Source organism: Dicentrarchus labrax, unplaced genomic scaffold (genome assembly GCF_905237075.1).
Source record: "Dicentrarchus labrax unplaced genomic scaffold, dlabrax2021, whole genome shotgun sequence".
NCBI lineage: Eukaryota > Metazoa > Chordata > Actinopteri > Moronidae > Dicentrarchus > Dicentrarchus labrax.
In genome coordinates this window covers 14,827,848-14,854,506 of record NW_026136711.1, presented here as the reverse complement: position 1 = coordinate 14,854,506, position 26,659 = coordinate 14,827,848, and the positions used below count along the sequence as shown (strand labels likewise).

Genomic DNA, 26,659 nt, shown 5'->3' with positions numbered 1-26,659 from the left:
TCAGCATTACTGACAAGACTTACTCTTGAAATAGTTTATGTTGTTAGCCATACATGAATTCCACTTGGACATTGATGTGAAATGTGGGCACTTTATTTCAGTTTTTCATTTAACATTTGTATGTAGCAAATGCACTTCAATGGTAATCATTACATTGTTTGAAAAAGGTACATAATTTGTGACAGTTTAAGTTAAATGACAAATACAGAAAAAAGCAACAGGACAAGCGTCTACTGTCAGATTGTTCCACTACATCAACCTAAGTCTAGTATCTGTGATGGCTACCAACAGCCATCTATGGTGACATTAATCAATGCAAAGCATTGCACAATACAGTGTCTTCACTAGCAATGCAAAAACATTCAATACAGTAGCATAAAATGTATGCTATGAAAAGTAACCATTAACTAAGTCTTGTGGAGCTGGCAAAGAAAAGCACATGGTGTTCACAAGAGTTCAAATGAATGGAGACAATCATTAATGCTGGTTAAAAAGATTTGATGCATCAAATACTAAAAACTCCTTAACAGCACTATATGCAGAGAGCAGTATGGGCTGCGTCAAAAACAACACCATTAAAATAGTTTTTTTTCCGCTGGTTAAAAGGTTTCCTCCAGGTCAAGCCTCATTTATTCACAATACCATGACAGTAAAATATTTTGACACAGATAACCTTGGTTGCAAATACGCTGCAAACTTCGGCACTTCATGAAAAAGTTACCACTTGCTGGACCTCACAAGGTCTGACATGCGCTATCAGTACTTGAAGTATTTGAAAAGAGGTTCAAAGCAAAATGATTGTTTTTAGAGTCGTGCGTGCATGTGCGTTAAAACAAACGACGCAGACACGAGATGGTTCACAGTCATTTCACAATGTGAGTACTAAAGTGAGTTCTGTTACATATGTGTATGTACAAAGACAGTGTGTGTGTGTGTGTGTGTCTGTTTGTATTTCTGTGGCTTTTTCTACACATTTGCCACTCTGTTTAGAAGTGTGAATAAATAATAACATATGCTATTCAAACAAACCATGAATCCACCCAACTGTAAGGCTTGCTTTGCTAAAAACGCTCAAGATTTCCACAGATTTCCTGCTACAGTACATCAGCTGACCAAACTACATCAACAAGGCAGCAGAGCACCTCAGGTAAGAGAAGTTGATTTTTCACCCACAGAAAGCCACAGGACTCTGAGGTTTGCTTGAATGGCACAACCATATTATTTATTATTTCCTGCAGCAGGTGAGACCACCTCCTGAGCCCAGGTTGGTTAAGCCAGTTTCTGGGCAGTCTCCGTCTCCTGCTGGGTGACCTTCTCCTCAGACATGATGGTCATCCATGGTGATACTGACCGGGTGATGGTCTGCTTGGCTATGTTGTAGTGGTTGATGAGGGTAAAGAGGCGCCCGCGGCCCCCAGGGCCCTGAGGGGGATAGTTGCCGTACATCCCAGCCGGCATGCAGCGACCTTGCTGCTCCAAAGAGAGAGAGAACGAGATTGAGAATATTCAGACGAGACAATGTGAAAAGAAAAGAAAAACAACCACAAGGTAATAAAATTATAATTTGGGAAAAGTGTAATGGAATTCTGGGAAAGAAACTGCATATGGATGACAAAAGCTCTCGCTTAATATCAAAAACAGATTGGAAAAAAAAATTCCCTAATCTCTACAGGTGTCTATGAAAATGAATACGGTTTATATAGAAAATGAGTAAAACCCCATTTTATAGCAAGATCATGTAACTTTTGCCGAACAAGCCACGACAAGCGACAGTTGTGGGACATGCTAAATGATACTGTTAAGCAAATAGCTAAATGCTAAGCTACTGGAAGAGTAACACAAGTGTAATATTGTCATAAAGTCTGCAAAATCAGTAATAACTCAACCATGTCCATCACACAGCAAACTGGATCTAAAGTTTGTTTAAGATAGCATAAACCAGATTGAGTAAACATTTTATTGCTTATTAATTCAACTTTTCTTTTGTAAGAGGATGATTGTGTTGTTTATAATCTTGAAAGTTACATAGTCTACCTTCAAATACAAGATTATTCTCTAACTGATCATTCCTATTAACAGGAAACTGTTAAATTTGTTCTATAACTATCTAATGAATGTCAGATATTCAAAGGGTAGATTTGAGGGGGCCTGCAAATGCTTTGCTTCATTGCAACTAATTGTAATATAAACACCATTATATGACAGGCTGTCTGTCTATATGGTTAATCTATATGGCATACTTTCTGTATAATAAACCTAATTCATGTATCATTTTCAAAACAATGCTTAAAGAACATTTGTTGACTCAGGTAACAATAAAACAAAATGATCGCTGTCAATCAGGGTAAAAAATGAGTGTTTACCGTGTAAATGAAGCTGTCGGGACAAGGCTGCTCGTACTGGTAGACCTTGTAGACGACCAGGAACACCACACACACCAGGAAGGCCAGGGCACAGATCACCAGCAAGGTCACCTAAAGGAGACACAGCCCCATCATCAGACCTGTGTGACAGCTCTGCTAAAGGACACCAGAAATCAAAAGTCTTCAAAAGATTTTATTCATATTGTTTTCTCTTTTCTTTATATTACAGATGAAACAGCGGTGCAAGGCAGCAGAATTCAAATAAGAAAGGTACACTGGTGTAGGCGAGTTGTACACCAAATGATGTATCTAAATATGTGGATGTATATATAACAGTAACTAAGACCCAGTCAGGGCTACAGGACATTCTGCATATAGTAACTCAACTAGAAAATAGCTTGTGTGACCATCTGTACTGCCCAGCTCTCACCTCTCAGGGGAGTTATGTAACTGCCACTGGTGTTTCGGGAGGGGGGACCCCTGGGAAGGGGTATAAGACGAGGTGTGGGAGAAATTGCCTCATTATTGCCGAAGATGTTGAGCCCCAAGGTGTGCGCAAATTATATTTATGAGTCAATAAGAATGAATATGGTACTTTGCTTGTGTAGAAATTGATCATTTCAAGTACCAGCTGAGATTTCTTTTCTATTTCTGTAATAAACAGTGAAAATGTTTTGTTTTTTAATGCATGCTGTGCTGAACATTTCTTGGATTGGGAGCAAGGTGCCATGAGCACTTTTTATATTGTTCCCCAGTATGTTTGGCACAGGTTTGATAAGATTGTTAACAGCATGTATCAATTTAATAGAAAAAAGGAAAAAAAAAAGGATATCTTTTTTATCTGTCTGTACGGATCCTGCAGTTGCACAGGAGAGCAGACAGTACGAAATGTACAAAGCAAAGCAACAGGAGATTATGAAAGAGAGACTATCTGCGATGAAAGGGCTGCCTGCAGCATTTCAAAGCACCGATGTGAGGATGCGAGCTGTGTTCTCTGAGACAGTGATGTGCCTCCTTGCCTTTCAGATGTTTGAGAATTAAAGCTCCACTATTAAAGGAAGCTTGACACATCTCACAGGGACGGTTTCATCTGTTGATTTTGAATGTGGTGGGAGAGTACTGCAAAGTCTGCATGCAGAACACGTTTTATGCGTTTTATGAATTTTAAAGTATGCAAGGAAGTCTTCTACATATGCAATTCAGTCAGCCCAACTCAAGATGTGGATTGCGTTATGATCTTTTCTTTCACAAGAGCATATGCTTTAATCCTTCTATATGGTGGGAACGGCTGCCGGCCACGGGGGGCGTTGAGGGAGGTGGGAGAGATGCTGCCGTTTGGAGGCCATCGCCATGGCAGCAGCTGAATTAATGAGGGTTTCAGGGCGGGGTTAAGTGAATCATTGTGCATTATGTCTCCCTGTGTAGCCCGACAAGATGACAGGCTGCACAGGACACGGGAGATGAAGGTGGCCCGAGCAAAGACGGGTATAACTTGGATTGGAGAGGGGGAATATTATGACAGCGGTGACAAATGTCCTGAGCTGCAGGGCAAGAGTTGTCTGCTCTCCTGGCATATGGATGTGTAGGAGTGTAAGAGATACTGGAAATGGGATGATGTAAGAAACAGAGATGATGGCAGCGACATAATTCTTACCTTGAGTCGCTCGGATACACCTTCGATGATGCTTATTGAGAACTCTGCAATTTTAGGAGATCGTAGCTTTCCCTTCTTGCTCTCACCATCATAGTCTGCCTTTGTCTTCACCACCACCTGGTAGGAAACACATAACATGCACATGTAGCCTACATGAGAGAAGATCCAATCAGCTTGCAGCTATAGCTTTAGGAGGAAATGAGAGTTCACAGAAGCAGGATGGGTAACATTATTTGTATTGTTCTATATAAAGAAACAGTAGATCTGTAAAGATCATTGGTTACCCCCCCAAAAAAATTTAGTTTTACTTCATTTTCACCAGCTTAATTGGACTAATTGGGATGACATAATTACAGAAATCACTGATTGGCTGTGACTCTCCTAATCAATGGGAAAAAATATCAAACAAAAAATCCTTCTTACCTTATCTGGCGGAGGAAACTGCAGTTGACTGGCATCTAATGGTGTTATGAGAGGGATGGTGTCAAATCCGTCTTCAGAAACCACCTTCCCGTTATTTTTCTCGCTGAAATTATTCCCCAGTTTAACCATTTTCCCTGCACGAAAAAACACCAACCTGAGGGGGGGTAAAACAAGCGCTCAGTACTCCTCAACGTGAGGCATTAACGATTATTCTCTCTTCCGTTGTGATTACATCAATCGTTCAAGGAATCACATAGTGTGAAATTGTGATTTTGTTTTGTTACACATGCAAACAGCAGTACAAATCCCACACAACGATGTGCATGGTGTGAGGCGCTTTGTGGGCCACGAGAAATCCTGTTAACCACAAAAGCGCAGGAGAGGACACGCAAGGCTTCGACATAATGGGACTGATGCATCACCGTGAAAAAAACATATATGCGATTTACCGCATCCGAACACTTACCAGCTCAGCCGAAGACCGTTTTAAAAAGAGCGAATTTCTCCTGATGTGCGGACTTTATTGCTCCAGCGCTGCTTTTTGTGTTTTTTTAGGTGTGACGCAGCCGATTTGCGGAGAGCTGGTGCACAATATGGCCAGCTGGGTTTGTGCGCCGCGTTACCTCCGAGCTGGATGCTGCTGCTGGCGTCTGGCTGCACTGCAAGTGATGTAACATCCTCATCACAGCCATCCATACATCTGATCGGTGGCAGTAAACCCAGGAGCTGGAGCCCATTACCGGCAAAAGATGTAGAGCATCAATCTGAATGTACTTAATGTTTTTATTGAGGGAATCCTGTTTTGTTTTGGGTTGTTGTTGTTGTTGTTGTTTGGGGGGTTTTTTGTCTTTATTAAGAAGGTTTTTTTTACTGGCAGTGCAAAAGCAGAGTGTGCATGTAGGACATTTCAATATGTGGTTAGCATACTGCCAGTAAGTGTAGTGTGTCCTGCAAAATTAACAGATTTGTCTTTGCATTCATTATGGTTGTTGCAGATTTAATGGAAGATAAACTGACATAAATTCATATAAAATGTTAAGCTTTCTGGAGATTAGTGTTTGAGAGTATTGTTTCCTGAAAAATGTTGATTTAGAGCATGGTTGGTCAGCTGGCTGGCAGGATGTTGTGTCAAATGACAATGTGAAAACAATGTGGCAGGTGAAAGGTGTTGCACATAGCGATGCACCTTCTGAGAATCATCACCTGAATCTGCAGCTCCCCTCAGCTTTATGGAGCTTTATGGTGAGTTTCAGCTCTTTGTTGAGCTGCCCGGCTGCAACTGTCCTGGTTCACTCTCACTGCTCTCAAAGCGTTGTTTTCAGCTGCAGCAGGCAGCTGTTTTCAGCAAAAAAAGCTCTAAAAGCTCACTGTTCACTACCTGCTCGGCACCAAACAGTTAACCGGACACAGTTAAAGACTACCTGGTAAACGTAGTGGAGCATTTAGGAGCTATGGAGTCAAATATTTCCCCCAAGAGATGGTAGAGACCAAAAAAAGAGTTAAAAAGAGAGTGAATATTGGACTCAAGTGGCCAGAAACTTTAGGTAGGCTATTGCAGGTTTAAAGAGCAACTTGACAACAGGCTGGAGAGCAGTGTTTCACTGATTCAACCCTGTCTTAATTCTGGCTGGGTGCAGGATTCAGTGGCATCTATAGCAGTGAAGTTGCAGATTGTTACCAACTAAGTACTGCCTTCCAAGCATGTAGGGGGAACTATAGTGGCTGCGAAACTTGCAAAAAAAAGCCATCTAGAGCCAGTGTTTGGTTTGTCTGTTCTGGGCTACTGTAGAAACATGGCGGTTCAACATGGCGTCCTCCGTAGAAGAGGACCAGCTCCCTCTGTAGATAAAAACAGCTCATTCTAAGGTAACAGAGACACAACGATTCTTATTTTCAGTTCCAATAGACCCTCCTAAATGTTACACACTGGACCTTTAATAAAAACACTTCCCATCATGTACATAATAATCCCAGAAAAAAATACACAACATTTTGACTTTACTTAAGTCTTTTATATGACTCCTCATTATACATTGTGAAATGAACCTGTGTCAGTGCATATTATCTAGTAGCTTGTTGCCAGGCTACAGAGTGAATGAAAGGGGGTTAGAAGAGAGGATGCATGAATGATCAAGTCCAGTGTGTTAATCCCTTGTGAGAAGGAAGTAGCAGAAGAGAAAGTGACAGTGATCTCAGCTCATATTTAGATAGAAACTACAGCTCTTTGGTGGACTGTTAATGTGGCCTTCTGGCTCTGTGACAGCTGCAGTGCCTCCGCGTGATGCTGTTTGCTGCAGATAAAGAGTATGTGATGATGAGTCAATGGTACAAAGTCATTAGCTATCAGATTTTCTTTCCTGTGGCCGGAGAGGTGAAGTCATTGTGTTTCCTGAAAGCAAATATGGTGTGGTGAGGAGGTGGCTGTACAGGGGTACAGTTTGATAGCTTGGAAGTGTATTCCTTTACTGTTATATGTGAAATTTTACCAGCCCTGGGTGTAGTAAAGCATTAGTGTTTGAAATTTATTCTGGATTCCAATTTAGAAATATCAGCATTATATAGTAAAGTAACAACATTCATGAATTCGTTAAAAATACATATGGACTATTCAAGAAGTCCCTGTCAGATATGGTTATTCTTATATAGATATTATCAGTCATAAGTGCATAATCTGATCTCAGCAAGCGACTGTTGCTGCTGGTTCTTATTTATAGCGTTCAGACTGGCACAAACACACAGTCTGAAAGTAAGGAAATATTAAGTGATAAAGCAAACTTGTTTCTTATTTTATTTATTCATTAGTTTCTGGTAACCGGGAGGTGTGGGCCAGGGCCTTCTGCTGCAGTTGCCTTTTCAGGAAAAAACACTAGAGGGAGACACCAGCTCACTTATTTACAGCCCATGGTTGTTTCTTATGAATAGTGTGATGATTCTTTTTGAGTGTGATCATTACGTCACTATAAACTGTGAAATTATGATTAAAAAAAACTCTAAAAACAGGCACCATAGCACTACAAAGAGCAGCACTGCAGCAACTGAACAGATGTTTCCTTTTCATTACATTTATGCTGGACATTTAAATTCAATATAATAATACTCATTTTCAAGGGGATTTTGGCTAGATCAAATCACTACTGAGTTTGAGCATAAAGTAGCAGAAAATTACTAAAGTAAAGTACAAACACCTCAAAGTTGTACTTACGTACAGTACTTGAGTAAATGTACTTCTTTTCACCACGGAAAGAGGAAAATTCTCTTAAGTGTCAATGTAGATTTCAGCTAAAGTTGTGAGTTTGAAGCTATAATATTGATAGACAATATGACTAGGCGACGCTGCATACAGCCCTTTTAGTCTATTTCAATGCTAAATGATCATTAAAACACAAGTATATAGCATTAAGTAAGAGTGGACATAAACTCAGCAGTATGCATGGAACTGATAAATACAGCAGATGAACATGCCTTTAACTTACACAGTAAAGCGTGACAAAACCTTATATAGCACTGTAAACTGCTGTGTCTTTAAAACCAACTCTGTTCTTGGCTCTTTGCCCAGAAAGTTCATTTCCCATTTCCCATCCAGCCACATGGACTAAGCTCCGCCACGCAGAGAGAACAAGTATTTTCACTCAGAGAGCAGCCCCTCCAACAGCAGTCGGAGCACAGACTCCCTGAAGGACCTCTGTCACTGACCACGGACTTTTCCATCCAGTGTGTTGTGAAGGACACAAACCTCCCAGCAGATCCGTCACGGCCTGTCAGCTCTCAGAGAAGTCGAGGTATGATTTAAACTCTGAAACTCAAAGTGTGACAGCCAGTCTGCCTGTCAGGTGTACCCGTTATTCGTATCATTGTGTGCTTTGAGTAGAGTTTGTGTTTGCTTTAGTTAACTTCTGGTGTTTATCTGCTGAAGTTTGGACAGTATGTCAGATGACTCATTGAATGTGCTGTGTCTGGTTTAAAAAGTCCAGCTGCCATGTGGAACCTATTGTCTTTTGCATTAACACAAAGCCTCTTTTCATGAATCTATAACTCCTGTCACTTGTCTACTCAGCAGTTTGTGGTGGGTGTGATGTATGGTAGAAGTACCTCTGCTCATGGAGGCTGTTTTGGTGAAGGCTCACAGTAACAGGCAGGTTACTGAATGTCTGCCCACATGAGATTGTTGCTCTTGAGGAAGAATTAGTCACAAAGATTTGAATGGCAAGAACTTAGGCAAGAACAATAAGGTTCAGACTCAAAGTTTGGTTAGTTTAAGTTCCCACAGCAGGCATCAGTAACCAGGCTGTATAAACAGGATGCTGCACACAGACACTCACACACTCTGCTTCATGCTCTGGTTGAATGAACACGCTGGGGCGCCGGCACCACCATCACTGCTAAGTCAGATGTTTTTCTATAAACTGGCCGGTTTGTTATTGTGGACAACTTGCTTGCACAGAGGCTGCATCATGTGAGCGATTGTGCTGCTGAGATTTCTGGAGGATTTTCTGGGAGGATGAGGTCACAGGGAAGAGGCACACCCAGAGTCCGGGGCTCGGAGCAGGAAGGGCCGGGGGTGGAAGACATTCAACAGTGGCTCTGACTGAGTCACTTGCCAGGAGGAAGCCATAGTTTTGTTGGAATTTCCATTCAGTTGTGGTATTTGTGTGGTATTTATACTGAGACACATGGCGTGGGAAGGGCCGTTTCACCCTCAAATACACAAACAGAAGCCTTATGACTGCTTTAATAGGATTACATAATGCACTTTATTCTTACACAAATCATAACTTCTTTTTCCAAATAGTGTAATCTTATTTCCTAACATGAAAAGGAGGATTTTGAAAGAGTGGGCTTCATTAAGTAAAAATACAATTCACATTGGTATGTGGCTGGAATGAAGATCATTTCCTTTCAGCCAAAAAGATCAAGCTGGATGACCTGTGAACTTTTAGAAGCATTTAAACCCCCGACTTCCTGACCTCTCCTCACACGAGCAGTAACATCCAACAAGTGCTTTTTGTGCACTGCTGGAATCTCTTGACGGCCTCCCAAGGATCACAAACAAGTTTTTAAAATAGTGCAATCTGCTGCAGTGTTTTCAGCCTGTGTGCTCTGTTCTGATTTATAGAGGCTCGGTCACCGGTGTGGACGGACGTGGCTCGGAGGGCTGACTGAGCCGGGAAGTGAAGTAGGGGGAGGGGGGGTGAGGGGAGAAGTTGAGTCAACACAGGAGTGTTTCTCAGACTTGCGTCGCTTCTGGTCTTGTGCCTCTCAATGGGATCACAGGCACAGACTGAGGCTGCAATAACACAGAGTTACAGACCCAGGCAGACAGACAGACCCAGGCAGACAGACAGGGTCTGGATAAAATGAAATGAAAGAGAGTAGAGTCTGGCTGGGAGGGGTGATTTTGTCTGCAACTGAAATAGACGTCGAAAACATAATAATGCTATTTATAAACTGGGGAATATGTACAGCAGCATCAACAGTGGCATGCAACAGAGCACACAGGCATCAAGGTTTTGTTCAAAAAATACTAATACATTCCCATATTCATCTCTGATCTGTGCACCACAAATGCAACTTGGCTAAAGAGGAACATTACATACTATATGGAGTGGACTACAAAGAGAGGACGCCTATCTGTCTGCAGAGCTATTGTTTTCTTTTTGTGGCTGTTTATATGTGCACCGTATATTACACAAGGACTTCACTCTGCTGTTTGACCCACTCTGATAAACACGTTGTGACTGCCGTTTCGAAGTCCAACAAGCTGTGGTCAGCACTGAGCAACGCAATACACCAGACGAGCTCTAAACACACGCAACTGCTATTCAAGTCTTTTAAATAGTGAAACCGTCATGACGTTTTCCTCACTCAACTGTATTTCAGAGGTACATTTTCCAAAATTACAGACTCCAATGAGCGATGCTAGCCCAGCCCTTGACCATGATGGAAAGCCGTAGAAATGAATGACATCCTGCTCTGTGTAGGGAAACTATGAATGATGATGATGGAAGAGTTGCTCTCTTACTATTACTGTGTGGTCGCTCTCACACACGGAGGGAAGGCCTACAGTACACAGACTCTAGTAGTGTTCACAGTCTACCAGTTGATGTCAGGCTTCACTTAAAAACAGATCAGAATAACCTGCCTGGACAACTTTTTCTCCCCACCATCCACAGAGTGGCACAGCGGCGTGAGAGATTATCTACAGTCTACATCTCATCTACATCTGATTCTTCGAGCAGTCCAACCAAAGAGCCAACAAACTTCCTTCTCACATTGTTTCATCAATTTTAGAGATCAGGGCATATTCACAAAACATAAGGCTTGGAGAGTAATTCATCTGTTGCATGCTAACATTTGCTAGTTATGTCAGCGGATCACCAAAGTCATTAGGATTTATCCTCTGGGGAACATAAATATCAACATGTACAAATTGCATGACAATGCACTTCACAATCAACACCAATGTAATTATATAACTTATCTGGAATATATATCCAGGGTGCGACCTACAGGGGAGCCAGGGGGATCTTGGCTCCTCTTAACAAGATGTGAGCTCCCCTGGAAACACAATTTGTTTAATTTTGGTGGTTCCCTAAAATATTGACAATATGCTATTTTTGCCATGCATTTCTATTTTGCTATTATGGATCATGTGTAAAGTTGGGCTATTACTGATGTATGATTTATGCAGTAGGATGATCTGATTCACTAAAGATACCGGCATGCTATTCTTGCAATCATCACTGAAGCTTATTGGTGCAATATAATAACCATCACTTATTGTAACTCAAAGATCATCACACTCAGTCTGTGGGTCAATTCACCATTATTCATTTCTGTTTTGTAGTCAACATCCTGCGAGTCAATCAGTCAAGCACACTGTGTGTGTGTGTATATATATATATACACAGTATATATATATGTGTGTGTGTGTGTGTGTGTGTGTGTGTGTGTGTGTGTGTGTGTGTATCATGATCTGTGTTATGATTTTCCACAAAAAGACAAGCAGCAAAAGAAGAGATTAATTAACATGACTTTAACTTAACTTTGCTTTACAGTGAAGGTAAAGCAGCTGACCTTGCACGTTTAAATTTAACAGGCTATTGATGACCTTAAGCGAAAAAGACATGTATCGGACACAAGACAATAACTTCCGGTTCATACAAAGCGAAAAAAATGTATATCAAAATCGATCCGTGGCCCGTTATTTAATTTCCTATTTTTGATCTGAGCAATAAATCGAAAGTACAAAAAATGAACCGTTATATGTTTTTTGGTATCAGATTCATAAACGAATAAGGAAATAACAAACCGTTTTTCATTCATTTTTTTTCATTTTCCGATTTTGGAATCTCAATTGAATATGAAAAGAACAAATTATACACGGATTTAATTTCTTTCTCTCTGTTGTTTTCTCACTTTGGTCTTTTTGTCCCAAAGGTCAAAGGTTACTCATTGAGCTATGACTAAAACACATCTAGTGTAAAAAACCAAGAGATTAATCGAGATCTTTGGCTACTCACTGATGACAGATTGAGAACAGACGGTTGTGTGAAGAGATCACACTCTAACAATGATGCGTTTCCATTTCTGCATTTGACCTCGTCTCCGTCAGGGTCAAACATCAACAGGTTAAAATCTCTCTGACACTTAGAAGGAACTCTGAGAGAGATAAAAAGAAACATGTAAGCATTGTGCAACCCCCTGCATTAGTTTCTATGTTAAACATGAACAAGGCAGCCAACTGTGCCAAAGTAAATGTTGGATGTCAAATGGCGATCTCATTTTTTGAATTGTATACTGTACGTGACTCACTTATTCCTCAACGTTTTCACCGGTACACTTATGGCTGACACTTTTTTTTAACTTAAGCTTGAACGTGAACCGAAGCCAGCAGAAGGTGATTTCCTATGAAGAAGTAATTTTATCCATTTTACTCAGCACAACCATTTTAATTATAGGGGAATTAAACAATCAGTCTGGTGTTTTGGGTTTTTTCCCCTCTTTTTTAAAAGTGACAGTTTATCCCACAAAATGAAATGCAGCAGGAGCTGCAGATTAATTTCATCAGTTCAACTTGCTGATGTCATTGATAGTTTTGGAGTCAGTGTGTGAAGATAATGGACTAAACACTAAACACCCAACATTTTCAGATGATAATACAAACACCTTTCATCTAACCTTGTTTCTTACTAGTAATTAGGCTACGTAAGGCACCTAAAGTGTAAAGGATATATTGAGCCAAACGTGTCACAGATTCAATTCTTTAAACACATAAAATTACTAATGGACAGAAACACAAACAGTGAGGAGGCTTACCTGACGGCTGGTAGTATGGTAGTCTGAGGTAGTCTGAGGTGATCTGTTGGCTTGGCCGGTGTCTGACCGGTTCCTCAGCTCCACCAGAGTCAGAGCATTCCACGCTATGATGCCATTTTTAATATTATGTATCCAGTTACCACCATACAACCTGTGGTGGAAGTTCATGAGAGAGTCAGTTTTTACTGTGCTACACAGAATCTGAGTGTACTCATATACTATAGGCATATATAACGTTGAAGGTATTAAAGTGTGTTAATAAATCATTGTTTTTTTGTCAAGCCACCAGAACAGCAGCACAGACAATTGGCATTCTCATGGAACCTCATGGAAGTAATGCTATCCTTTATTGTACAGTACATTTAAAAATATAGAGAATCTCCTTTGTTTCATTGTTCCTAGGACTTATAAGGATGGAAGGTACTGTTCTTTCTACATCCCAGAAATGCTGTTAGCATTTTATTTAAATTGTCAAATTTCAAAAGGTGAATAAATTGGATTAGAACAAAACTTTGCGGTCCGTGATAGGTCCGGCTGCATTAGCGTTTTTTGGGTAGTAGCTCATCACTGTCCCATAATAATGAGATGCCTGGGCCGGAACAACCAGCAGCAGCAGCAGCAGCAGCAGAGAGAGCAACATGGTGAAAGTGTCAGTCTCTCGACACAAAGACAGCGAGTTAATACCAGCAACACATGTAGGCCTACTCCCAAAGACAGCCTCTCTTTCACTGTCTCGCCCCTTTTCCGCTTGGCTGTCTTCCACACCGAAGTTGTTTAGGTTGAAAACAACCATTAAACCAGGAAATGGTCTAATATGAGGACATGTTTCTTTTTGTTGATACAATAACAGAATTGATAAATGGTTGATTGCAACAGTATTCATCAATTTTCAGTAGTGCATAAATGAATTTGATTTGTAAACAGAAAGTAGAAATCAGATGTCTTGTCTTGTTCTTAATTCAAACCAAAATAGGAGTCCATGTTGACATAGTACACAGTAGTTGTTCGATGTGGCATAACAGTATTATTCTTCGTGCCCTAACAATAAACAATGAACCACTTATTGTCTGATAAAACAGCAGTCCTGTGTGGACCCTTGTGTGAAGACCATCACTGTCTCAGAACAAAGTGCACCATCCAGTTTTAGACGGTGTTGGCACTGCTTTAAGAAAATGAAATACAATGTAGAAAATTCAGATTCAGAAAGCTGTCTTGGCGATATCATAAAAGTCATCAAAGGAAAGTCATCAAGGTGGCAGTAAATTCATTTTCTGTCTCAATTAGGTAACAATTAGAATTATGACATTTGTGCTATAATGTGATCTACCATGAATACATGAGGGAGCTGCCTGTCTGTCTAAACATGGCCTTGTTGCCTACTTGTTGGGCCACTGTGGCAAGGAGTACAAATTATAATAACATAAAAATACATACAATAAGAATAAATAATTCAAGATTTTGAGCATGGCAGTTTTTCATGAAATACTTTACCAATAAAATTTATTTTTTAACAGCAGACTAAATTGTTTTGTTTTTTTGTTTGTTTTTTTGTCCTCCATATAACCCCATATTGACTGCTTTTAAATGTAAAATGTTCCATATTTTGCTACTCTCGAAACCAAATGGTAGCTCAGCAATTAGTTAATACGCTAATTAAGCAATCAGTTGATCAAAAGGACATTCATTGACAACAATTGTTGGCTACTCATCGATTATTTTAATCTTTTAAGTCAATTATTTGGCAAAAACACCAAATATTTGCTGTTTCCAGCTTCTCAAATGTGAGGATTTGCTGCTTTTCATATATCATTTCAAATTAAATATCTTTTGGTTAGTTAGACGGACAAAATAAGCAATTTTAAGACGTAACATTGGGCTCTCAGAACACGTGACTGGCTTTTTCACTATTTCCTGATATATTATAGATTTTATAGGTGAATCAATAATAAAAAATATTCAACCTAATTCCGTTTCAAGTACTTAAGTATTCCTCTATTGTATCCAGACTTGCCAAAGAGTACATGCCTAATCCCATATTTGGTCATCTTGTGATCTCTGCATTGTCTATTTCCTCTTTTTTTTTCTGTCTTCCTGTGTTTTTTCCTGTTAACTGTGAAATTAAATCCTCTTTTTCACACTTCCTTCCCTTCCTGTATTACTCTTAAATGTTTATCCCTTTGGGTGTGTTTCTCACCCATAATGCCATGGTAACTGAGGTAATTGTTGCTGATGTCACTCCTTTCAATTGAGCAATTGGGAGGTGGGACCTTTATTTTATTCAGCCGATGCCTGTAATAGCAGCAGGGCGCACCGACAACCACCAGGTGGGATAAGTGAGCTGTGTGTCTGTGTGAGCACTGTGAAAGCTGAGCCATACTGGCAACAGCAGAACGTTCCCATACAACAATTTCAATCAATGGATAAACTCTTGTTTCTACTTTCTTTATGTGAAGTAATGAAGTGTGTAGGACATTTTTTTAAAGCATGGCTCACCATTTTGTTGTAGTTAAAAACACTATTTTTGTCAGCCCTAATTCAATGAATATTTTAAACTGATTTCTTCTTTTTCTCAACCTTAAATATATCTCTAAAATATTCTATATAAAAAAAGATAATTTTGTAGAATCAAATCGTCTTTTCAACAACAGTTTGGGCTCAAGCAATCCAAACCTGACCAATAATATGGAACCAGAATCTCATCAACATGTTTTTATGTACACAGGCTTAACATAAACTCTTTCTAATCCCTGATGTGATACAGCACTGCAGTTCCACACCAGATTTGAGATGGGCCTACTCCTACCTACCTCCTAATTAACCTTCTCTCTCTCTCTCTCTCTCTCTCTCTCTCTCTCTCTCTCTCTCTCTCTCTCTGAACTGAAATGGACTTCTCTCCTGTACTCATAGGAAAGTAGACTAGACAAAGTAGTAAACGATGATTGCTAATTCTAAAGTTTAAAAAAACACGCAGAGAAATTGTTTTTAAAACACATTTCAGTTTATTTTATACTGGATAAAACTAGAAACAATAAAAATGACAGCATTCTTTAGCAATGGCACTTCAGCAATGGTTATTTAGAAGGGGCATACATTAAATGTACATTCAAATTATTGGAAAATAAAGTTTGTATTGTGTTTATTTGCACAAAATATATTTTACACTGTCCATTTCAACTTTTACCATTTATACCACATTTATGAAAGATGATTAAAAAACAGTTTGTCCCGGTGTGTAGGCTTCATCTGCACAGATGAGTTAGGATAAGCACAGTAATTTATTACTGTATATCATTAATTTCCCACCTGTGTTGCTTTCATTTCATGTTTCACAAAGCAGAACTTCTAAAAACATGTTCCAAATATTGCAACGTGAGTGGTGGTCTTTTGACATGTCAAACAGTAACTTCTTGAATACTTGGAAATTCTGTGAAATCTATTCATCAAACCAAAAACATGCTCATAAGATCCACATTTGTTTGACAATTTATTAAATGTACATAAAATAATTACCATATTTCATGGCTATTGACAGATTATCTGTAGAATATGGCTAAATTACATCACCAAGGGATGGAGGTTTCCTCAGACAAAGCATTGTTTTTGTTTTAAATATGAAAACTGATTTAAATTCAAGTTAATTTATTTGAGTTCATTTTATTTAATTCAGTTGAGTTATTTTCACCTGTCATCCATAGCAACCAACCCCATCCTGTAGCTCTGGTGTTCTGTCTGTGCCTCAGTAAAAGTTGCTCAGCAGCTTTGTGAATACAGTGGCTCTTAACTTTTGGAAAGTGTTTTATTCTGTATTTCAGATGGAAAAAGCAAATATGTGAGAAGTAAGAAAAATGAACAATCTTGTGTAGCAGAAACATTTTTCTTTATCTAGGGAATGACTGCATTAACAACAGTTGAGGCAGTGAATGCCTCAAAAATGCTTTGAATCAACATTTATCTGACAGTCTCATATTATATTTCCTACAAGGATAGTATTAATAGCAGTGCTGTTCGCTACTTGTTATTCTCTCCACACCCAAAACATTTAATCTCCGACCCACACCAAAACGTCTTTTTAAAAATATCTTATAGTGTAACATACTGAATGTAACATAACTCTTGTATTAAAAAATGACATTATATAATAATTGATCGTTCTTTATCTGTAAATTAAACCTTGACTCATCTCAACTATCAAGATTGTTATTGAGGACGTAAACATCTAAATACCTGAAACACTCATTCACAGTAGAAACATACCTCTGTTATCTGCAGATGAGACGCTCCCTGCTTCCTTGTCTCATTTAAAAACGAAGCACACAACAGTGTTTTTTACAAGTGTGTGTGATTGGGTGTGTGTATGTGTTGTGACATGCGGTATGAAAGGGGATGACATTTTTTTGCTCCTTGACCTTTAACTTTAACCTGTGTACAGCTCCGAGCTAGAAGGGATGGGAAACAAGATGTCCTTATGAGAGTCAGACATTGCAGCAGTAGGTTTTAGTGATAGTGTAAAACTTCCAGGTGTTTTTCTAACTTTCAAAAGTCTCATCACACCTGTGGCTTCTCTAATTAGCTCAACCCTATTTGACCGGCTTCTTCTTTTAACTTACTTCAAGCCAAAACGTTCCTCCTCCCTTTGTTTTATTGCTATCCCAGCTGAGGTTAGTCTTGAGCAACCACAAGGATTACAACACAATTTCTTGTCTGTCACAAAACCCAAATTCAGACTTGTTTCCACTTGCCTGTGAGAGTGCAATTCAAGGAAAACTGCATTAGAGTTGCCTCAGGAGAAAAAGTGAAAGTGTATTCTCTCTTTACAGGATTAATTTGCACTGGCACTGCTTGTTTTTTTTTTCAGATTTCACAACCCGTGTACACTCTAGTATTCAGTCTGAGAAACACACTCCAACATGGCCAGTAAAACAGAGGAGATTCAATTACTGTTTTTTTATTACAGTCACGCAGCTGACCATGAATAGAACTGAAATCAGCTGATTTTGCCCTTAAGGACTTAGAATCACTTCACGTTTTCCATAATTTAATTATAAATAAAGAACAGTGGCCCAGTGTTCCAATGAATGCTCTCGCAGTGTCAGGAACTGGTCAAGCCAGCTTTCTTCAAAAGCCCGGAGCCACATCCTCACCCAGGAACTTTATCTCATGACTCAACAACATCTTTTTATGGCTGAGACTTTCTACCCAATACAACCAGGCAGAGAGGACACAAGCTGATCCCTCCCAATTTTATTACGGTACAGTATCAGCTGCTGAATGTTTACTTCCAGTATGTGCAGTTAGGTTGAGGGTGGAGACTTGAGGAGGGAGGGACAGGAGGACCCACCTGTCAAGAGAAAAGAATCTGACAGCAGAGCGCCGCTGCTACCTACTGAAGAGTCTCAGAGGAGTGCAGGAGAGTAATGCCTACTAGCTAAGGGAAGCACACTGGTGGCGGTGTCTATCCATCGACTGCACAGAGGGAAGATCAAAATGGGTGGCAATATAAGTCAGAAGAAGGGCAGCAGACGAGCCAGCTCAAGGAGTCACGCCAACAGTGTCATGTGAGTCAGATCACTCACCTGTTTGATGCAGATTTAACAGTGCATTAGAGACAACTCATTGACTTGTTTGTATTGTTTACAGTTGAACCAGAGGCATTTTACCTCTCCCATATTACTAGTTGATATGTATGTTGTATGTTGTAGGTTGTGTGCAGTTCTAATAGTAACAGAAGCAGCAAGAATATGAAACCTGTGCTTCTATATTTTACAATACTGAGCGTATAACTGAACTTTCTTCCAACTGGTATGAGTGGCCTCTGTCCAGGCGTACACTTGCATGCACATGCAAATATTCACACACCCTCAAAATGGACCACAGATAAAGACTGCATACAGATGAACTGTTAAACATGTTTGCTCAGTGGCCTTACACACAAATGTGGATGTGTGTCTGTGTGCATTTGAGCAAACACATAAAGACAATAAAATAGTCAGTGAATCATAAAGCACAAAAAGTTTGAGCATGTTCAAAATTTAATGTGCAACATTAAAAAAGGGGAGGGTGGGGGGAAAGTGTTACACCAAGCCGTTGTGACTGGTTTAACATGATCAGTTACAGGGTTGTCTAAACAGATACACAGTTGTTTCATTACAGCATGATCTCATTGTGAGAAATATAGCTTCACTGTGTTAATATTTGCTTGAGGTGATTCATGTCCTCTTTGTTCTGGGTGGCAGCTCTGCCCTCCTCTGTAGGTTGGACTACATACACACTGGACCATGAAAACACACACACTGCTGTTCTTGTTGGGACTGTAAACGTTCCACACACTTCACTTATGAAAGAAAGGTGGGGGAAAAAAACCACACATTCTACAACCACAACTAGTGACTTTTACACTCTAAAATGCACAGCACTTTGACAACCAGTTGATAGATAGTGTTTGGACATAATTATGGTCACATTCTGCTCTCTTCAGCGATGTTTCTTTAAGGCTGAAGGCTGAGTAAAGACAAACAGGAAAATAACAGTATTTTCTTTGCTCACTGTACTTTACAGACAGTAGATCACATTTCATCAGAAACTAAAGAGACTCCCTTTGCTCATTTGCATCAAACAAAATCCACAATAAATACATTCACTCTCATGTATTCCTAACTTTGGCCGTCAGTATCAACACCTGCTTGTGCATTTGTGGTCTCGGTCTCATCCGCTTTGACCCAGGCTTTGGGTGATCTGTTCTTCTGTGGTTTAGGGGACAGCATGTCAGGTTGGCACGAATCTGCAAATCTCTCACGTGCTTTCTCCCAGTTCTTCTGGGACTTTGATCGGGTCACAGAGACACCATCTAGAGACATGGCGGCACCGGCCCCCAAACCTGACTGGGACTTTCTGATTTTCAGTTCAATCTGTGGAGAAGAGAAATGAGAGAGAAAAGGATTTTGTTGCTTCACAACAGATTTTAGTCAAAACAGAATCTGCCTAAAGGACATCACCAGATTGTCTTACCGGGGCTTTCATTCCTGTTCCCTCTTTACCCAGCCCCTCTCCTTTCTTCCAGCCCATCTTTTCCAGCATTTTCCTTCCTTTATTGACTTCACTGATCTCCCTTTAAGAAGACAAGTAAGAAGACATGATTACCATTGAATCCATTATTTTCTTTCTCTAGCATTTACACTCATTGACAAAAGTACTTACTGATGGACAGAAGCGGGTGCATCATCTCGTTGGAAAACACCCTCACTGCCTACTGTCTGTCGTCGAGACTCTGCTCGGTCCTTATATCTGGGGTTCCTCAGGGCTTTGACCTCTTCATACTCACTGCTCTGTTTACAGAAAAGCACACAGGTGGTTAGCTGCATAAAGAGATGAATGGGGGTTTAAAACTTAACCAGGCTGCTGCTTGTCCTAACACTCACCTGCAGGCCATATTTGGCCTTCATCTGCTTCAGCTCCTTTTGTCTCAGTGCTTCTTTATCCTCTTTGGTAAGAGAAGGGCCTTTGGGAAGATACAAAGTAAAGCTACATCTTCTGTATCACTGCTGCTGTGAATCTGTGGTTGTTTTCTGTTAAGGTGGCTCACCTGTGTTCTCTTCTCTCCTGTGCTTGCTGAGGTGAGCCATCACCTGACCCGGCTCACAGCCGTCACACGTATCGGTCCCCGAGTGGATATGGAAGGACAGCACAGTCTCTCCCATCTTCACCTCATCTCCGTGCATCAGTGCATGTGGCTCACACTTGGTTTTGGGCTGAAAGAGAGATTTGTTGATCCCGTCACTGCTGAGTTTTAGTTTTACTGTTTTATTTAGAGGCAACAAACTGAGAAATGTTTTTTTTACCTGTAAGATCCTGTTGCCATTGATGACTGTTCCATTCTGGCTTCCCTGGTCCACCAGCATGTAGCTCTGCTGCTCCTGGTCAAAGTACACCTCTGCATGGAACTGGAAGCAAACACAGTTCACAGTGAGAAGCATCACATAACCCTGCAACATGCAAAAGAAATATGTCGATCCCTGGAGAAAAATAATAGTTGAGAGGGGTACCTTGCTCACTCCCATTTCTGGTATTCGGATTGCATGGTCCATATCTTTCTCTCTGCAAACAAGAAGACAGCAGGTTGTCTTCAGTGAGTTTTGTGAGCCATTTTTTTCAACTTACTAATTGATCAATTCCTCATATTTTCACTACTTGTTGTCCTGTAAAGCTTCGTCATTCTGTCTTTGGTACTGCACCCTTCGCAATAATGTTTCCCACTGTGGCCACCTATTCTAAAAACGACAAGAACTCACTTTTGCTTGGTACAAAACTATCTATTTATTGAACTCCTGCTGCTACACAAGAGAGAAAGAAGCACAAACCTGCCAAAGGTGGCTGGAGAGTCGGCTGTGATGATGAACAGAGTGCCCACCTGCAGCACTGGAGATCTGACCACTGTCACTCTTACACAGGGTGGCCAAATGTCTTTCACTGCAAGAAAAGTAAACCAATTGCAGTGAAATGGGAACATAGCAGCCTCAGAAAACAAGTGTTGGGAACAAATGACAGCTGATGATCCAACTAGCTTGTACCAGAATAATTAATTGAGAAGATGTGTGTCTCAAACAAGCTCTGAAATTGGGCTTGTTTTTTCTCACCTTCCTGACTCTGAGTCTCCATTTCTGACTCTGGGCTTTCCTTGGAGGAGGAGCTGGATGACGAGAACGAGGGTGTGGACTCCCACTCCTCTTTCTCTGACCCTGTGATCTCCCCCTCTTCCGGCTCACTGTTCCCCTCTGAGTTATCGCTCTGAGCCGGGCTCTTTTTCTTCTTCGCCTTTTTTGACTTGGATTTCTTCCTTTTCTTCCTTGATCTACCCTTATCATCAGAGTTTGAGCTGTTTTTCTGCTTCTTCCTCTTTGACGAAGATTTGTCGCTCTCCTCCCGGTGTCTAGAAGAGTCTTTTCTACGTGGAGCCACATCTGGACTGTGAGACCTTCGGCTCTGTTTTCGTGATTCTGTGGTCCTCTTCGTTGTTTGCTGTTCGACCCACTCAGTTTCTTCTTCTTCCAGCTTTACCTCATCAAATATGAGTTCCTACCATCAGACAGTCAACAGTGAGATTATCATCTGCGGTGATGTTCACTGACAGCGTGCAAGCACAGGCTTTGTAGACCCCTTGTTCCATGCCATGTCTGGCATGTTTTTTGTATATGGTGTCAGTCTTCAAAGACAATTCACTATAGACCTCCACCCAATTTCAGGATTAATAGGAGACATCTACAGCACCCAGTATTTAAAGCACAGGTGACCAAATCCTTCAGTCATTTGTGGTTCATGACACATGTAAATAAAGACCATCTGAACAGTGTTTGATATCCTACAATATGAAATGACTGAATGCTTTATATTTCAAACTATCTTCCACTTGGGTTTAACTTTTCTAGTTTGGCCATCACATTATTGTGTTGAAATTCACTTACTTTAGAGTTGTATATACAACACTGGGGATGATTTCAGCACATTCAAATATCTTTAAAGGTGTTGCTTGTGTGAAAAGCAGAATCTGCCGCCTTTATTGAAACTGTATGAGTGATTTATGACTTTGTATTCCTCCTATTGTGATGGCAAAACCATTGAATTAAGGCCCAGGTTAAAATTATCTTGAACTTTTCTTATGAATGGTTTTGCATGTTGGTATTAAAGGAGTACCTCTGTGGGAAGCCGTAATCCAGTAAGAAGAAATCTTCATATTAGCCAATGAGTTAGTCACCTCTTGCACCTAGGTCAGAGGATAATCTTTTAGTCAACTAGCTTCGTATTTACACAAAAAAGACAGAAAGCAAGTATTTGAAGACTGAGACCAATAAAGTCATGAGGATTTGAAAGCTCACAGTTTTAAAGGGGAACTACAAAGTCTACAAAAGCCAGCTGTCAGCCACCAAGAATAAAATGCATCTATGTCATGCGTCAACAAAAGATCCAGGTGTGACATACCTTATCGTCCTGGTGTGAGCTTTTCTTGGACTCTTTCTTAAACTTTCTGCCCTTCTTTTCACCAGTGCTCTTGTCTTGGGAAAGCTCTGCAGCAGTTTGTGCAGCAGGCACTTCGATCCTGGAATGAAACTGGTATCGTCCACTCTCCGCATCATAGTAGTAGTAAATGCCTGTGTTGGCATCGTAGTACAACTGACTGGCCTGAGGAAGAGAAAACATGTACAAGATCAAAACACTACCTGCTACTAAATTAATTCTACTATAGACAGCTTATTTTGACTGAAAAGGGTGTCTGACGAACCGAGTCGTAGTAGAATCCTGTGCTGTGGTCGTAGTACATCCCCGTGGTCTCATCAAAGACAAACCCAGTCTGTGTCATAGCCTCTTCAGCAGTGGCTCTCAACATATCAGCTATGGATCCTCCATCGCCCTCCTGAGAGATAATACCATTTGTTGGTCAGAACGTGAACTCTAATTTATAAATTCAACAACTAGATTCATACCAACATCTTGTCATTTCAGTTTTGGGGATTAGTGTTGATACAATTCTGATCTCTTTTTTTTGTCATTCACAAATTGGTTCAAACACACCAATAAAACAAACCTCTGTTGAGGCTGCAACACTGTTGTCAGGTTGTCCTGACACATCAGCGACTGCTGCTTCATTTGTTGTTGAAACCTCTGCTGCCTCGCCGCCATCTGCTGCATCCACTGCTGCTACTGTGTTCAGGCCTTCCTGAGTGTCTGAAGCCTCTGGGTTCTGAGAGCAGCCTCCATAATAATAGTTGTAATAATCTGGAAAGAAATATTGAAGAATTTGTTTGTTGAACAGTTCACTCACTTTAAGACTACCTGAAATGCTTATCTAATGAATTAATGTACATAAGATACACACCGGTTTCTGTCCATACGTATTCTTCTGTCTGAGTTTCACAGTTTACTCTGTCTTTATCCTTCTTCTTCCGTTCATGAATCTCTGCGCTCAGCTGGGCAACCTACAACAATATATTTCAGGTCAATTTAATTGGAAAACATTATTGAAACACTCACTGTAATAACAAATTCATGGGATTATCATAATTAAAAAATGTCAGATTGATTTAATTCAGGGTTTTCCATAATGTTTTACTGCAGACATGGAGCGCCTAAAATAAAGACCACTAATATTAATACACATTAACCATTAGAGAAAGAATCTATTTCACACAGCAAATGCTACAGATTTTGAGAGTGTGTTTATTGGTTATTAGGCATCTATGAAGGGAAGTGATCAAGGTGAGAAGTGTTACTGTAAACCCTGCCATATTGTCAGCAGAGTCATGACACAATGGAGGAATAATAGGGAGGGCGTTCAAGTGATTGTATATCAGGCATCTTCACAACTAAATATAGCCTTCAGGGCGAATACAGCTATATCTCATATAATATGGGTAACATGTTCATTTTCAATTATTAACATAACTTTTTTTGAAATGTTTGATACGTAATGACTTTTTGCTGCCTATATTAACACCAAAGCAGATAGACTGATAGCTCACCTGCGGTCTGTATAAGATGTAATAATGGTAATGTCTGTCTGTACACACTGACCTGTTTCCTCAGGTCTTCGTTGTAGCTCTCGGTGCTCCTCTGCAGTCTTTCGGACTGGTTCAGCTGTTTCTGTAACTTGGCCAGCTCGGCTCTGCAGCCGTGGAGCTCCCGCTTCAACGCCTCTACTTTCAGACGGAGCTCAGCCTCTTCAGTCTCGGTGTCGTTTTCTCCCTCCTCGGTCTCCATTAGCTCAACTGAAGACGTTAACATTCAACTTTATAACTTGTGTAGGAAAGCAGCTTCAGAGTATTAGCCATAGTAATCGGAGGCCAGCTCGCCTGTTGAGTCAACAGACAGTAGATAGCAGAGAAATACTGAAATAACTCAACTATAAATTGTTACGTTCACTAACCGCTGCCGCTCATTAACGGTATTAAACCGACTGACAGTAACGGTCGCTCGGTGAGGGTCTTACCGTTTGTTCCGTTTTCGTCTCTTTGGCAGTGAATTTCCTCTCAGCGCGGCACATGAACCGACCTGAAAGTTGAAAAAGGACATTTTGTAACTACCCTGTATGTCCGACACAGTCGAGTAGATGTTTTGATGATAATTAGACAGTTACAGTTATAACCGTGGTAATGTTTACTGTCCACCCCGCTAGTAACCGCCATTTACTAGAGGCTAACTACGTCACAAAACGGAAGTACTTCTTCTTCGGGTTTGGCGGACTTCCCTTTGGCGCTGTAAAATCTGACACAGGTAGAAGAGCTTTACTGCCACCCAGCGACGAACTATTTTCATAGTTTATCAGTAAAAACTAGTAGTACGTTTGTTTTTTTTTATCTTTTATCTTTTACCTAACTTCCGTGCCCTTTCACAATGTCGGATTTATGTTCTTGGTGGCGGCACATTTTACTACGGAGTCCGGTAAGTGTCAGAAAACAACATACAGTGCGCCATCATCGATGTGCTTCATCTGCTCTCACTTTTCACAATTGTCTGCTCCGTTATATTTATTATTGTAGAGAGCACTAATCTTCCTCCCGCGGACATTAGATGACAGGCTTGTGATGTACGTTGACATGATCAATAGTTTGATTTTATTTGATTTTTGATTTTTGATTCTAAACATCTGAAAATGTCACTGACTTCAAAATGTTTTTATTCTAAGAGGTTCTTGTTATGAAGTTGCTGTGTTCCAGGGAAATAGCAAGAATGTATATTTATGCAGTGTAATAATTGCTTATTATAAATTCTAGAGGATATAATAGCTGTGTTATTAAATACTAAAGTAGAAGTATATTGTATTAAAGGCTTTAGTGCGTCTTATAATAACTCATAGACTGCATTATGATATTATGGAGGACTTAAGTATAGTTGATCAGTGTGCAATAGTGGCCATAGTGAATGAAGTCTGAGCTGTATACGTTGATGCATTATTTAACAATATACGTGCCATCACAAGGTGTTGTTGTGTGCTTTGACCACTAGATGTCACTACAACACATTGATCCTGCTACTTGACAATTATGTGATATTATGAGCAGGCCTGCTTTCTTGACCTGAGAAAATACTGATCTCTGGTAGAATGTGATGATTTTAGGATGATTTTATCTGCTAATTAAAAGATGTTCACACTATTCAGTTCGGCTGATATTTTAGTTTAGAAGTCAGAACTTGTGTATGCTAACGCAGGCTAACTGTGAACACATTGTGTCTGTCAGTGGCCCTTGCTCCACATGTCCTTCCTCTTCCTCCTCTGTTTCTCAAACACACACATCTTCGGGTCACATTTTAATTCACTTCCTCCCACTCTGTGTGTCTATAGTACACTTATTTCAGCCTCCAGAGAAAGGGCTGTTACATAATGATGTGGCTCCACTATTGTCCTCTAAAAATGAATGTGTTTAAAGTATTATACTGTAGACGCAGTGTAAATATACCATGTGCTCATGTGTACATTTTATCTTTGCATTCTTTCAGGCACTTGAGCAGCTTTGTTAGAAAAATACTGGATGTTAAGCCTGACATGGAGACTAAACATAGATGTGTCATCCGTCACATTTGTACTGAGACAGGCAGAGTCTGAGTTGTTGTGTGGAGAAGTTGGGAAGGTCCAGAATTGTTTTCCTTCTAGCTTCAGTGACTTTCTGTATTCTCCAAAAAGCCTTTTGGGTTCCTCCCACTGTGTCTGAAATCTGAGCTCTTTTGAGTTGTGTTTGGATTTTGGTGGAGCGTCACACTTCTTGGCAGGACCTCTGGTGTCTGTGGTGGTGGTGGTAGAGCAGCCTGTAAGAATGGGGTGGTCTTTTATCTGGAGACACACACAGCTGCCCCACAATACCTACTGATGTTTATTGATGCCATTTTTAGACTAGAAATAACAAAGCTGTCATCTGTGAGT

At 40.3% G+C, this 26,659-nt stretch overlaps 3 protein-coding genes across 10 annotated transcripts in view; 1 reads left to right on the top strand and 2 right to left on the bottom strand.

Moving 5' to 3' along the window:
* Positions 1-77: 77 nt before the first annotated feature.
* On the bottom strand, positions 78-5,109 carry LOC127372091 (neuronal vesicle trafficking-associated protein 1-like). Of its 2 annotated transcripts, none has more exons than XM_051415459.1 (5): positions 4,907-5,109; positions 4,441-4,574; positions 4,018-4,134; positions 2,364-2,474; positions 78-1,470 (listed from the first exon to the last, which is right to left on the bottom strand). In XM_051415459.1, the coding sequence occupies exons 2-5, from the start codon at positions 4,567-4,569 to the stop codon at positions 1,270-1,272; spliced, it is 558 nt and encodes a 185-aa protein (XP_051271419.1). In that variant the 5' UTR covers positions 4,570-4,574; positions 4,907-5,109; the 3' UTR covers positions 78-1,269. The 2 variants fall into 2 exon arrangements, with proteins under 2 accessions (XP_051271419.1, XP_051271418.1); XM_051415458.1 differs by having other exon boundaries at positions 4,441-4,594; positions 4,907-5,107.
* Positions 5,110-8,060: 2,951 nt separating this feature from the next.
* tacc1 (transforming, acidic coiled-coil containing protein 1) overlaps positions 8,061-26,659 on the top strand; it is a 35,380-nt gene continuing 16,781 nt past the window's right edge. Inside the window, exon 1 of one of the 2 annotated variants that reach the window (XM_051414089.1) lies at positions 8,061-8,219. Coding sequence is in view for 1 of the 2 variants with exons in the window: in XM_051414088.1 (XP_051270048.1) it covers positions 18,241-18,311 (71 nt within the window). In the remaining variant the exon portion in view is untranslated. Of the gene's footprint in view, positions 8,220-18,030; positions 18,312-26,659 lie in introns of those variants that run through there. The other variant, XM_051414088.1, reaches the window with a different exon arrangement.
* aggf1 (angiogenic factor with G patch and FHA domains 1) lies at positions 18,768-24,971 on the bottom strand. Of its 6 annotated transcripts, none has more exons than XM_051414091.1 (16): positions 24,878-24,971; positions 24,731-24,792; positions 24,316-24,593; positions 23,621-23,720; positions 23,330-23,520; positions 23,027-23,158; positions 22,726-22,926; positions 21,387-21,825; positions 21,111-21,219; positions 20,796-20,847; positions 20,592-20,693; positions 20,336-20,501; positions 20,172-20,251; positions 19,951-20,078; positions 19,762-19,861; positions 18,768-19,661 (listed from the first exon to the last, which is right to left on the bottom strand). In XM_051414091.1, the coding sequence occupies exons 3-16, from the start codon at positions 24,523-24,525 to the stop codon at positions 19,407-19,409; spliced, it is 2,265 nt and encodes a 754-aa protein (XP_051270051.1). In that variant the 5' UTR covers positions 24,526-24,593; positions 24,731-24,792; positions 24,878-24,971; the 3' UTR covers positions 18,768-19,406. The 6 variants fall into 6 exon arrangements, with proteins under 6 accessions (XP_051270051.1, XP_051270052.1, XP_051270054.1 ...); XM_051414092.1 differs by having other exon boundaries at positions 24,316-24,509; XM_051414094.1 differs by having other exon boundaries at positions 24,316-24,509; positions 24,887-24,931.